At 43.3% G+C, this 14,794-nt stretch overlaps 1 protein-coding gene across 3 annotated transcripts in view; it reads right to left on the minus strand.

The window, feature by feature from the left end:
* Positions 1 to 14,076, minus strand: part of LOC147026880 (5-hydroxytryptamine receptor 3A-like) — an 83,838-nt gene extending 69,762 nt beyond the window's left edge. The window contains exons 1-2 of one of the 3 annotated variants that reach the window (XM_085882762.1): positions 13,850 to 14,076; positions 5,565 to 5,609 (exon numbers count right to left, since the gene is read on the minus strand). In XM_085882762.1, the coding sequence (XP_085738888.1) occupies positions 5,565 to 5,604 (40 nt within the window). In that variant the 5' untranslated portion in view covers positions 5,605 to 5,609; positions 13,850 to 14,076. Of the gene's footprint in view, positions 1 to 5,564; positions 5,880 to 13,849 lie in introns of those variants that run through there. The other 2 variants (XM_085882761.1, XM_085882763.1) reach the window with 2 other exon arrangements.
* Positions 14,077 to 14,794: the final 718 nt, after the last annotated feature.

Below are 14,794 nucleotides of genomic sequence, written 5' to 3' on the forward strand. Positions count from 1 at the left end.
CATAGCAGGCAGCCCCACATCATCATGAATCCACCACAAAACAATGGACTCCACAGTGTTCTTGCACATATAGGCTGTGTTAGGTTGCCACCAAGCATGAGTTCTACTATCTGACATGTGCAGGAGAAATCTGCTCTAATTGAACCAATCATTCTTCTTCCAGGATGCAAGATTCCAGTTTTGAAGTGCCTGGCACCATGCCAAGTGGGTTGCTTTTTTTTGTTCTCGGTTGATACTCGGGCATCATTTGGGTCTCTTGACTTTGTAACCTGCAGCATGAGGCCAGTTCCTTGCCGCTCTTGTGGATAACCTCTGAGGAAGATTTCATTCATGCCACAACACTGTGTTTCTGGAAAAAGAAATACATCTGACAAGCCTAATCAAGGCATTTTCTGTGGTAGAGGCCACCCTGGGTCATCCAATTTGAGGCCCATCTTTAATACAATTAGTTTATTGACATTCGCAGACCAATCTGCTGTTAACGGCTCAATGGAAGCCAAGTTGACATCCAATTTCACTGTAGGACATCCAACCATTGTTGATCCCAACAATTTGCCATCTTTGGGCTTTCCCAAGTCTTGTATGGGCCATAGTAACACAATCGAAGTACGCAACAATGTCATTACATTCTCTAAACCTTAACCAGATGAAAGTGTTTTTTTTCATGTTGATACTCCTCTAGGGCTGCTTGTGCTGAGTGCACAAAACTCTCTTGGTCTAAAGGATTAATGGAAATTGCAGCTTGTGCATGGAGGGTTCTTTCAATTTTGTTTGAGAGAAAATTGAAATCTTTGTTGTTTTTGTAGAGGTGCTTAACTTTTTCAGTCATAATTGTATGGAAGCTTGCTATCTTGCCCTGATGATGCCCTAACAAGGGCAAAACTGGTCAGTAACTGCATTTTCCATGCATTGTGACAGTATCTGAAATCACAGCTTCGTAATTAGCAGTGCGAGATAGATCTGCCGGGAGCTGGAGACAGAACTTGCGTTGTAGCGGTGATGTCATGGCGTTCATCTCAGGTTGGAGAATGACTATAATATTATCATCATTGCACCTCACTGCATCCAATGAAAGCTGGTTGTGCTTGATGAAATGGGACATAATGTTCTGCATAGCAGGCAGGCAGCACATATCACTCCTTGAACCATGCAGCAAAGGCTGTAAGGGACTCGGTTCTGGCAGGGCATGGCTTGGGCTGCTGTAGCCCAATCGAGGATCAGGATGCAGGCCACAGCATGCCGCTTTTCGGTCATCACCCCACCCTTTGCCCGGGGCTTATAAAAGGGGGAGCATGGAGCCATTAGAGTCTCTCTTCGCTGTTTCTCTTTAATGGCTCGCCTCTTGCCTCTTCGCTTCACTCCCTGTCTCGCTATTGGTGTGCGATTGCCAGAACATGCTTCTTGTTCTTTGAGAGCCTGATCTGGAGTGACTGCCGAGACTCCCTGCCATGCTGTCGATTGTCCACCACCCCCATGCAGCCAGACAGACCAGTGCGGAGTGCATGGTACCACGAACACCCTCAAAGTAATTAATCCATAGATAACGTGCCATATTACGAGATGGGAACGCTCATGCAGAGTGTCCCACGGAGGTACATGCTGCACATACAGACCTTCACACAGATAGGTTAGGGATCTTTCTCCCTATGCATCTATTCTCCTCTCTCTCTCTCTCTCTCTCTCTCTCTCTCTCTCTCTCTCTCTCTCTCTCTCTCTCTCTGCATCTCTCTCTCTCTCTCTCTCTCTCTCTCTCTCTCTCTCTCTCTCTCTCTCTCTCTCTCTCTCTCTCTCTCTCTCTCTCTCTGCCTCTCTCTCTGCCTCTCTCTCTCTGCCTCTCTCTGCATCTCTCTGCATCTCTCTGCATCTCTCTCTCTCTCTCTCTCTCTCTCTCTCTCTCTCTCTCTCTCTCTCTCTCCCTCTCTCTCTCTCTCTCTCTCTCTCTCTCTCTCTCTCTCTCTCTCTCTCTCTCTCTCTCTCTCTCTCTCGCTCTCGCTCTCGCTCTCTCTCTATCCACCTCTCGATCCCATCTTCTTTGGATGCACAAAGAACATCATCACTGACTCGCAATCCCATTTTCCCCCCACCTAACTCTCCCGAAGCATTCTGGGTTGCAAGGGTCTGCCGACCGCGACGGGTATTGAGAGGTCGTTTATGCTCACGTGCTTTCTTTGTCTCTGGCTTCTCATCTTCTGTGTGTGTGTGTGTGTGTGTGTGTGTGTGTGTGTGTGTGTGTGTGTGTGTGTGTGTGTGTGTGTGTGTGTGTGTGTGATGGCACCTATCTGAGCTTAAATTAAGTTTGTAGAAGATATAATGGGATAACTCTGCTCTGTGTCTGCTTTTGTAAGATTGCTTGTCTTTTGCCGCACCACATGAATTCCTTGCTGTCCCCTGCTGTACATAAAATTAAACCCCATTCAATGTGCCACATGCATTTCGTCGCTTGATTGCAAATAAATGCTTTGCCTAGAAATGTTCCCAGCTCGTTTTCGTGTTTTCTTCCATTGGTCCAGCATATTTCACACCCTTTTAGCTGGGGCATTACCCCAATGATCCGTTTCCTATCCGGTACGTGCTTGGCAGTCCCGCTCGGCCGCATTTGATATGGCAAGGTGATCCGGTTTGTGCAAGTGCGTACTGTGGGCATGTACCCCGGTAATTAGATTACGTGACCGTTAGGTAAACGCTATTCATTAAATGGAGGACCCTAAGTCACATGGTTAAGTTATTGGCGTTCACGGACAAAGAGCGACCCATCGTGTCATGAAGTTATTCGTGTGTGATGGCCTGCGATTCTGGAGAGTCTGGTGGGAACCTGAGGTCGTTCACCCCTCGTATTCTTCGCCCCCTGACTCCAGGTCCGCAACAAAATATATATATATATATATATATATATATATATATATATATATATATATATGTTTCTGTCTCAACAGAGTGTACTGGGATATAAAACACCATTTGGTGCTTCATGGTTAATTACATACCTCCACCAGGCTGAACAGTTTACGTTTTGGATCCCAATGGCCACTGATAGTCCGGAGCTGCATCCAGACCTGATGGAAGAAGCGACAATGCTCCTGCTCATCCCCCAGGCTTGGAAGAAGATTCATGACCCAGAAAAGGTCATTTACTCATCTTATTTTACCTTAAACACGGGTAATTTCAGTTGAAAGTGTCTTGAAAGTGGGTTTTCTTGGGGTCCAGGAACGGATTAATTCACTTTCCATTATTTCTTATTGGGAAAATAGTTTTGGAATCCGAACTTTTTGCAATCCGAACAGCCTCCTGGAACGAATTAAATTCGGATTCTGGGGGCAGCACTGTATATATATATATATATATATATATATATATATATATATATATATATATATATATATATATATATATATATGTATATGTATATGTATATATATATATGTATATGTATATATATATATATATATATATATATATATATATATATATATATGTATACTTATATACCAGCAGAGGTACCCAGCATTGCCCATTGAGAGTCTGTTGGCACTTTTAAGAAATCAAATATTTATTATTTTTTTTTGTAATTTGGTGGGGGCCTAAAACACTGCCCTCCACCCACTAAGGATTATGATCTGGGATCATTTAATCCTAATCTGGATTTTTTAATTTAATATTTATAATTTACTATTAATTCAATATTAATCGGCCAATTACCTTTCACATTGCTCCAAAGTCTAAGGTATTTTCGAGTTATTTTAATCAAAAAATCCAAATTTTCTTTTTCAAAATTTTCAAATATATTTTTGCCTATAACACTCCCTTGCACTCACTGATGAACCTCTGAGAGTTTTGACAAAGACCCGTTCATCCATCTTTGATAAAGGTGATGACACATGCAGACAGACAAACATCTTTCTAATGGTATTGAGTCGCAGGGGTACCCATCACATTTTTTTTATCAACTCTCTCGCTAAATAGCTTTGGCCAATTCTCGGTTCAACAGTGACAGTTAATAGCCAGTTAATACTATATAATCGGGTCACATCTTACGTCTTGCAAAGTAAGCAAAGTAAGCAATATTTCATACATATTTGAAGAACACTGCATAAAAAGTAGGCAATTCGAATAAAAATGTGAGAATATAAAATTCGAATAAAAAAGTAGGCAATTCGAAATTATACAAAGGCTGCAATGATAAAAGGCTGAAATTCTAATGCAAGTTTATAATCTAATTTCTGGAATGTATATGGAGTAAAGAAACCTCGTCAACCACCCCCCCCCCCACCCCACCAGCTCCATCTGCAGCCTTTCTCCAATCAAACAAATAAACACTCTTCTCTCAATTAGTCGAGAAGTTCCACATTTTGAGATGATTTTCTCTTTCCGATTCTTCCCGAAGGCTGAAACTTCCCCAATAACAACACTCTAAAAATATTGATCTTTCACACTTCCAATTAGTGGCTGATGTCTTTGCATCTCTCTCTCTCTCTCTCTCTCTCTCTCTCTCTCTCTCTCTCTCTCTCTCTCTCTCTCTCTCTCTCTCTCTCTCTCTTTCTCTCTCTCTCTCTCTCTCTCTCTCTCTCTCTCTCTCTCTCTCTCTCTCTCTCTCTCTGTCCCTCTTTCTCTCTTTCTATCTCTCTCTCTCGCTCTCTCTCTTTTTCTCTCTCTCTCTCTCTCTCTCTCTCTCTCTCTCCATCTCTCTCTCTCTCTCTCTGCATCTCTCTCTCTCTCTCTGCATCTCTCTCTCTCTCTCTCTCTCTCTCTCTCTCTCTCTCTCTCTCCCTCTCTCTCTCTCTCTCCCTCTCTCTCTCTCTCTCTCTCTCTCTCTCTCTCTCTCTCTCTCTCTCTTTCTCTCTCTCTCTCTCTCTCTCTCTCTCTCTCTCTGCATCTCTCTCTGCCTCTCTCTCTCTGCCTCTCTCTCTGCCTCTCTCTGCATCTCTCTGCATCTCTCTGCATCTCTCTCTCTCTCTCTCTCTCTCTCTCTCTCTCTCTCTCTCTCTCTCTGCATCTCTCTCTCTCTCTGCATCTCTCTCTCTCTCTCTCTGCATCTCTCTCTCTCTCTCTCTGCATCTCTCTCTCTCTCAACCTCTCTCTCTCTCTCTCTCTCTCTCTCTTTCTCTCTCTCTCTCTGCATCTCTCTCTCTCTCAACCTCTCTCTCTCACTCTCTCTCTCAACATCTCTCTCTCTCTCTCAACCTCTCTCTCTCACTCTCTCTCTCAACCTCTCTCTCTCTCTCTCTCTCTCTCTCTCTCTCTCTCTCCCTCTCTCTCTCTCTGCATCTCTCTCTCACTCTCTGCATCTCTCTCTCTCTCTCTCTCTGCATCTCTCTCTCTCTCTCTGCATCTCTCTCTCTCTCTCTGCATCTCTCTCTCTCTCTCTGCATCTCTCTCTGCATCTCTCTCTCTCTGCATCTCTCTCTCTTTTCTCGCCTCCCCCTCCGTCCCCATTCAACATTAATTCATATCTACCATATCAATCTACTGTCATGTGCTTGGAACACCACCTAAAGAAGGGGAAATAATCGATACACAAAACTTAAAAACAAACAAAATGGTTCAAAGTTTTAACAAGAACAACATACCTGAAAGCAGAACCCAGAATAGATTCTTCCATGTTACCATGGTTTCTGCAGAGAACAATGAACGTCTTTTGTTAACTGGAAAACTTCCTTCCTCCTTATCCTGCAAAATGATTGTTTTCATGTATATGCGCGATCCAATATTCTCTCATCCCCTGCCTAATGTGGGTCGCAGGCTAAAGATAAAAATTGCATGTACTCCCAATGGCCGATGTCCAGCCCTCGGTCGGAAAGGATGATCGTTTTAAGTGCAGGATTATATATCTCGAGCAGAACAGCACATGGAAACCACGCAGGGATTGACAGCTTGGTGAGAAAATGCACGTGCAGTGCGTTGAATCTGTTTGATTTCAGGGTGGTCATGACATTCACTGAAAACAAACGCTTGGTGTTTGTATTGTTGACAAGGCGTTTGAGTGTTTGTGACAATGGCAGATGTAATTGGAGACCAAAAGGCGTTTTAAAACCGCAGAACCTCTGCGAACGGGTGGTATTTAGTTAACCAAAGCTTTGGAGGTGGCTGATCCCTATACCTGGCACAATATGGCTGTGGTAATGACGAGAGTTTCAGCCTGGTCATCTGATGATTAATCTCAATATAAATGATATACTCGACAATTTTACTGTCTTGTCTCATGATAGTCATGTCTTAATAATAACGACTCTTGTGCTCAGTATGATCAAATTATATAAACATGGTCCAGACATTTAGGATGTGAAGCAAAAGATGCAAGCTTGGCTGATCATGTGATGTGATGTGATGTGATGTATGATTCCTGCATCCTTAAAAAAAAAATCGGAGAGAGCGGCACAACTTGGTATTGTCTCTCAGAAGATGGGAAAAGCAAAGAAGTAGGAGCGGTGGTGTGAGGTCGTCTTATCGAAGAGAGATTGGAAGTGACTGTTGAGTCGTGGCTCGAGGAAACTGATTTAATTTGGGTTGTTGAGAGTGTGATTAAAAATAACTGAACTCCTCTCGTGTGATTCATTATTACCAGCATCGGTGTGCTCACTGTCGTTTCGTGCACAGCACGTGCCTGCATGTTTACATCATTCCTCGGAGCACAGTTATGCCTCTAATTCAGCCCCTCCTGTACGTTATAAAGCAGGAATTAGTACTTTGTTTCGGGTGCGTGCATAATTCGTCTACTCGTTGCGAAGGACAGCGTGGGGTCTTTAATGCCCACCAACAAATAGTGCTAGCAGATTGGACACCCAACTTTAATGTCTTTTTGAGGGACTTTGATCTTTATCGACATCCAAGTGAAACACCAGGGTGTCAGTTTTATAGCTGGTTCAGGATTCTAAACCCAGGCTAGATAACTTAGAGGTGAGTGCACACATAACTCTTGGGTCTAGGCTGTCCTGCCAGCTCAATGTTGTGATGTGGCAGTAGTATTGTTGGCTTGTTTGGTTTTTTTTCCTTGTAAACTGCAGTACAAATATTGTATATGGAATGTGAAGAAAAACTGTAGAATGGATGTTTGAATCTGTAAGTGGTAATTGTGTCTGCGTTTTGTTTGTGTCTACGAGTGGTGGCTTAATTAATTTACATTTATAGGAAAACGTTTCAACTAATTGGTTGAAACTTTCTTGGCCAGGTAGTTTGACCAATGGGTTTGAGATGCTGTTGGTAGTTTTGTATCTCCTGTGCGGTTTGCTGTGTATGATGCCATGGAGGGAATGAGCAACATTTATTTTTTATATTTGCAACTATGATGGAAATTTTGAGCCCCTCTCCACCCCAGCTATGTACACTGGACATGATCCTTCCTACCCATTACTCCTAAATCTCACCAAACCTCTTTCCTTTCTCTCCCCACTTCTCCCACACTCCAGTATAACCTCCTTTCTCTCTTCTCTTAATTTTCTCGATATTAATACTCCTTTAGGTGGCTGGCTTAAGATCTGAGCATCTTGAGTTTGAGCCCCTGTCCTTCCGTTAAATAACACCAGATGGGTTGACTCATCCAGTCATCCTTCTGAAGTCAGCAAAATGAGTACAAGCTTACTGGTAACAGGGGCACTGCCTCAGCAGCACAGCTGCACTTCCAGAAATTATGCAACAAGCAGCCACAGGTGACATATGAAACATCAATAAACATTCCAACGTTACTGGCAAATCACATTGTTTCGAGATTTATTTCATGGATAAATCGATTCATCTGATTTATAACAACTCCAACTTACTCAGTCGTTGAAGGTCGAGGCTTGCAACCTGATGACTTAGTCAAATAAAATGGATTTTTCTACCTTCATGTAATTAAATTTAACAATACATTTACCTGACGAACGGATTATAACGAGAGTTTTTGGGAAATGTTTGTGTGCTTTGAGAGCTTTGGTCTTTGTTGTCCACTAATGATCCCCGACAACACACAGCTGATGGAGTCGCAAATATCCAGACATTTCGGATATTCCAGCTTAATAGAACAAAACTAATTTTTGAATACAGAATAGGAGATTATAAACATTGCATTACAACAACGAATATATATATATATATATATATATATATATATATATATATATATATATATATATATATATATATATATATATATATATATATATTGTTACGAATCTATGCCGCCCAGCGTGCGAACGACCGCTTTTCACTAATAGCAGCCGCACGTCCACCGGACGAGCAATTCAGTCGTGACTTCCCTGAACAACGCCGAGAACCAGTCACGGGTGTGCCGTCAGCACACACCACGGCCCAGTCCGTATTCTACCCGAGCGCGACAGGGTCAATCACTGAATATCGATATACCTAAGTATTCGCGCGGGTAACCTACCGAGGGACCGTACCTCGGCGAAGGCCTGTTTGGACACGAACCGCTTAAGCGGTTCGTTCCATTCTAGGAAAACCGAGTGGGTATTATCGCCAGACCTCGCCGGACCCGATTCTATGATCGGTATTCAAAAACCAACAAGTATTCCGAAAAACAATACGGCGCTTCAATGGGGGAAAATGACACGATGAACGGGGTACATTTAAATAAGCACATTTATTTTACAGCACATATACTGTACAACCAATCATGCAGTCATGCAGGTAAGCAATGATGGAAAAACACGCATGCAGTTGTTTGTTGAAGACTGCGGGACGGGGACAAAGACACGGACAAGGTGAAAACACTACAACCGACTATGATTTACCATATACATTCACTTAACAGGTTTTACTTACGGACTCGGTGACACATTATGCATTCAAAGAAAAACCCCAGGAAAAAGACCCCCTCAAAGACAAGGGAGTCAGACTGGGCCCGTGGGCCTTTATAACGTGGGGCCTTGGTGACCGAAAAGGCCCCAACGAGACCGTTGCAGGTTACCTGCACCCTCGTGGTGCCTTGATGAGGCGAGTCGCGACGTCCCGTCCCCACGGCAGCTAGCGTAGCCGCGGTTGCGCCCAGGCCTTGCTAAGCGGCAGGCGAGCTCTCTCCGGCTCTCCCCACACACACGCGCAGGTTCGCGCGACACAGCAGCGCTGCGCCTCCAGCCCGCGTCTCCCTCACGACGCCCGGACCTCCACCGACCGACCGCTCCAAGCTCCTGACTCGGACACGAGCCCAGATCTTCACGCAGCTCCGGCAGAAGCAGCCCAGGTCCTTCCGCGGCGTCCAGCGGCAGCGACAACTCCAGCGACGACAGCGAGAGCGCGAACGCTCCGTACGCGCTTTTTATTACCCACGCTCCGCCCTCCGCTCTCTTTCCAGAACCTGCGGGAAACTTCTAGAACATGCGGGAACCTTCTCGACGGGAGCGTTTTCCCGCTAAATCGGGGACGCTCCCTTGCCGCTGCATTTGTCTTCTTCCACAGCAGTGTGGAATTCACCGTGGAGACTCTATTCGTCCGGGGGAGGGGGGGAGGGGGGCCGCCTGCTTTCCCTCGACGAAGGCCAGGCCTCTGGCAACTGTGTGCCGAGGTGGAAACGCGGTAGTGTGGTTATGAGGGTTGTGGGAAGCGGTTGTTGAGAGCGATGGTGGTGGTGGTTGGTGTGAAGCGGTTGTTGAGAGCGATGTTGGTGGTGGTGGTGGTGGTGGTGGTGGTGGTTGGTGTGAAGCGGTTGGTCCAAAATAACGATAGTAAAGAAAAACGGCTATCTGAAGATCACAGCCCTGTCCACACAGAAAATTCCCATTAAACAACGATGGGGAAATCTAACTGAACACGGACTTATCGGCATAACTGACTAAGGACCTATATGGTTTTCTGCGAATTTCCACAGCCGTAACACTTCTTCTTCTTCTTCTTTCGGCTGCTCCCGTTAGGGGTCACCACATAGTGATTATCCGTTTGATCCGCATAGTGATTTTGGCACATGTTTTCCGCCGGATGCCCTTCCTGACGCAACCCTGGTCGCCTCTTACGACACAGGGACATGGTACACCTATTTTAACCGGGGTATACACCGGCCCAGTATACTGGTACTCATTTCACCGACCTCGGAAGGATGACAGGCTGAGTCAACCCTCTGGTGTGTTAATTCAGTGGCCCAACGGGGCTTGAACTCAGGACCTCTTGGATCCCAAGCCGCTGCCCTAACCACTGCGCCAACACCAGGCTTAGCCGTAACACTATATATATATATATATATATATATATATATATATATATATATATATATATATATATATATATATATATATATATATATATATATATATCTTCTTCTTTCGGCTGCTCCCGTTCGGGGTCGCCACAGCGGATCATCCGTATGATCCGCATAGTGATTTGGCACATGTTTTACGCCGGATGCCCTTCCTGACGCAACCCTGGTTGCCTCTTACGACACAGGGATATAGTACACCTATTTTAACCGGGGTATACACCGGCCCAGTATACTGGTACTCATTTCGCCGACCTCGGAAGGATGACAGGCTGAGTCAACCCTCTGGTGTATTAATTCAGTGGCCCAACGGGGCTTGAACTCAGGACCTTTTGGATCCCAAGCCGCTGCCCTAACCACTGCGCCAACACCAGGCTCATATATATATATATATATATATATATATATATATATATATATATATATATATATATATATATATATATATATATATATACCCCATATAAACATACCATATAAACATAAATATCTACCCCATATAAACATAAATATATTTATATAAATATACATATATATTGTTGCAGCGACGGATGCCGAGACACCAGCTTGTCACTCAGGGGGACTCATCCCCGGTTGTCCTTGGTAGCGCCGGACCTGGGGCCACCACTCACAATTAACGTTATGGTATGATGGGTTGTTTTAAAACCACGAACGCCACCCAGTCAACCACGAGTTCCAGTGTCCGCCGTCTAATTATTCCCTTTAACTAGAGGTCACGTGGTTACCTGAGTGGGGAGCGCGCCCTCGGCAAAGCACCAATATTATCTGATTAGATTTTAATTACGGTGGCCGAGCGTTTTAACTGCTAGTGCGTGCCGACGATTTTTTTGGTCAAATCTGTGGTAATTACCTCCCAGTCTATCTCGGTTCGAACAATGCTAGACTAACAGAAGGAAAGGACAAACACGAACAGGTTGGAAATGTACAATAATTTATCAATAATTAAAATTTTAAAAAGAACTTTTTATTTGCTGAGGTAAATAAATAATTTCAAAGCAAAATGAATCAAAATGCCAGGAAAGAGACAAAGAGCAGATGCTTATTGGGGGTTGACTTACTTACAGCTAAACGCAGACAAGGGTACTCAGCAGATCATTGAGGGGGAGGGGAGGGGGAAAATCGTCTCACTCACCAGAAAGTCGTCCGTGAAGCGAAAACGTCCTGAAAATGTGTGCGTGCGTTTCACGTCCGTCACCAGCACCCAGCTTTGCTATGCACCCTCTCGCGGGGCAGCCTTGAACGCCAGTCGATGGCTGGAGGGCACCGAGATCGTCCGTTGCGGGTTTATATCCTGGTTTTGTTGGTGATCAACCCGAGCCTCACTTGTTGGTGGCACTGCTCACACCCACACGTGCACCACATGCTCACTTGCTGAAACACTGGAAGGGCAAATTGTCTATTCAGCGCTGGTTAGACACCCGCTTCTTGGTCGCTTCTCTCGCCCTTTGCTTTTTCCTCTCTGGACTTTTTCTCCTCAGAGAACGTCCCTCTTTCGCTCGTTTTTTTAATGTCTCAGAACGTCTCTCCTCACAGAACGTCTCTCCTCACAGAACGTCTCTCCTCACAGAACGTCTCTCCTCACAGAACGTCTCTCCTCACAGAACGTCTCTCTTCACAGAACGTCTCTCCTCACGCTTTCTCTCGCTCGTTTTTATATCCCCGGACCGTCTCCACGGGGTGCCATCTACCCCAAGCTCAACCCGCCCCACCTGGGCACGGTTACCATGACGACCCATGCGCTCTCAAAAAAGGCGGGCATCGGAGCTCGCGAAAGAATGTTGCTGAGGAAAAACGAGGGCGGACTTCAGAGCTCATGAAAGAAATGTGTGTGAACGTGTCTGTCATAAAGAAAAAAACTTCCCATAAGAGAGGGGATCTATCCTTTACCCGTCTCAATGCATCACATTTAAGATCCCATTAGACATGGTGATGGGGCTAATCTGAACATGCATTTGAGGAAATAACTCTCTGAGGACCTAGATGTGTGGATGCATTCATCAGACCGGATTCTAAAATCCGTAACAATATATATATATATATATATATATATATATATATATATATATATATATATATATATATATATATATATATATATATATATGCCTTTCACTCAACAAAGGTATGGCTACCTATATATTATGTACATATGGGGAAAATGTGTGTGTGGGGGTATTAACCGTTAAGCCAACACCAGGCTCAGATCGTTTATTGATTGAATAATGCAGGATGGCTTAGCAAAGTCTTGAATACAAAATGGCGTACAATATAGGCCTTTGAACCAATTACATTTTGAGCACATCGTTACATGAGACAAGCCAAAGGGAGTGTCGAAGTTACAGGCTTGATTGGTTTGTATTCATACAGCTAGTTTCTTTATTCAGCAAGAATGGGACAACCTGTAACAACTCAGATACATGCCTAAACACGATGCATAAAACAACGGGATTCTAAACTCTCTCAGTCAATTATAATTACAGTTATTAGTAGGCCTACAGCAGTTTATTCTGCGACTATTAAGACACACAAGTCTGTACACAGCATCCATCTTGAATATCGCAGTGAACTATGGGTAATAGAAGGATGTGGGCCTTGGAGCACAGACAACTTGCAATGACAATCTCATGGCATTACTCTCTTCTGAGGAGAGGGGATTACATTTGGGTCCATTTGTGTGTTTGTTTGTCTGCACAGAACGTAAGTATGTGCATTAATTACATGCTGTTGAAATGATTATGATAAAAATACATCATGATAATTGTCATGTTAATAAGAATGATGATAGCCTAATGATCATGAAAATGGTACATAATAATTATAATGTTGATAATAATGATAATGATACAAAATGGTAATGATAACAACAATAGGATAATGATAATGGTACATTAATGACAATGACAATCATATTGATAGTGATAATGGGACATAATGATAATAACAATGACAAGATTGAAAATTATAATGATGATAATGATAAGAGTGAAAATGGTACATAATTATAATTATAATGTTGATTATGATAATATTGATGATAATGATATTCATGCATAATGATAATAATGACATGATAATGATATGATACATCATGATAATATTGATGGTGATAATGATAGATGATAATGATAATGACAATATTGATAATGATAATGTTGATAATGTTAATGATAATAATGATAGCAATGATAATCATGTCGAACGGATTAGTGACGTAATAATGGTAACTGAGTACGGTGTCTCTATTAATTACGTACTAAAGGAACATGAATACAATTTGTCTATTATTTGGAACATCCCTTTGAGACCTTTAGACCCCATAGAGCATAGACCCTTTTAAACTCCTTTCGACCTTTTTAGACCTTTCAATACCCTTTCGACACATTTGACCTTTTTTAAGACCCTTTCAACCCTTTGGACCATAAATCACACCCTTTAGACTCCTTTGACCTTATAAGACACTTGAGACGCTTTCACACCTTTTTAGACATCTACGCCTCTCAGACCTTTGCCCATAAGACCATTAAGACCATTAAGATCTTTCATTTGCAATCAATGGCTTTTCATTTAGTAAATACTTCCATTTATTTTGAAACATAAAATACACAACACAAAACAAACCCTGGTTGCACTTTCTCGTTTATATGTACTCGCCTTGTCATCAAAATCGATTCGCTTCCTCCGACGCATTTTCACTTCCACTCGATCCATTCGACTTTTGTTGGAGCCAGTCTATTTGTGACTTATTCTGTCCAAAACTGTACCATGTTTTCAAACAAACTTTTGCTTAGACTTGTTTTTCCTCTCTCAATGTCTTTGTGTACAGTGAATCTTCTCTCATCGGCACGCGTGTAGGTTGCAACGTTGTTTCTAGGTGCCTGGAACATCACTCACACAGCGCATCATTCATTGACACACTATGAGAGAATTGTGGATTAATAGCTTATAGATTAAATCTGTTCATGCTTCGACATCCCATTCCTGGTCTCGCCCCACCTGGCCTCTTAGTTGTTTGCACCTCACGATCTTAACCAGTCCACACTCGCTTGGCTGGTAAACCAAACATAGTCACCCTCCCCAAATCACTTCATTATTTTGTCCCCCTCTCGTCTTAACTGTGGAAAATGCCTCTGATTCCATCCAAACATGGACTTCTCTCGAGTCTTGTAAAATGGTGAGCCTGGACGATCTCACATTATTATCCACGATTCCTCATATCTTTTCTATTCTCACAGACCTGTTCAACCCCACTTTTCTGCATTTCCCCTGTTTGTCAGCTTTTCCTTTCTCGTAACACACTCCTTGTCTACACAAGCTGCTCACTTCCTTTGTCGTGTGTGTGTGTGTGTGTGTGTGTGTGTGTGTGTGTGTGTGTGTGTGTGTGTGTGTGTGTGTGTGTGTGTGTGTGTGTGTGTGTGTGTGTGTGTGTGTTACATTTATGTTGTCCCTTGTGCTTGGTCTTTCCACCATTTCTCTGTCTTCCTTTTTCTGCCAACTACTCTCCACTCCATCACCATGTCAACATCACCCCTCTGCAATCCAGTTCTTCCACGAGCTTCAACTTCCATTGAAAAAAAAAAATACTTGATGAAAGTACAC

The sequence above is a fragment of the Eptatretus burgeri genome, chromosome 5 (genome assembly GCF_056783735.1).
Source record: "Eptatretus burgeri isolate ZD-2024b chromosome 5, Ebu_testis_v1, whole genome shotgun sequence".
NCBI lineage: Eukaryota > Metazoa > Chordata > Myxini > Myxiniformes > Myxinidae > Eptatretus > Eptatretus burgeri.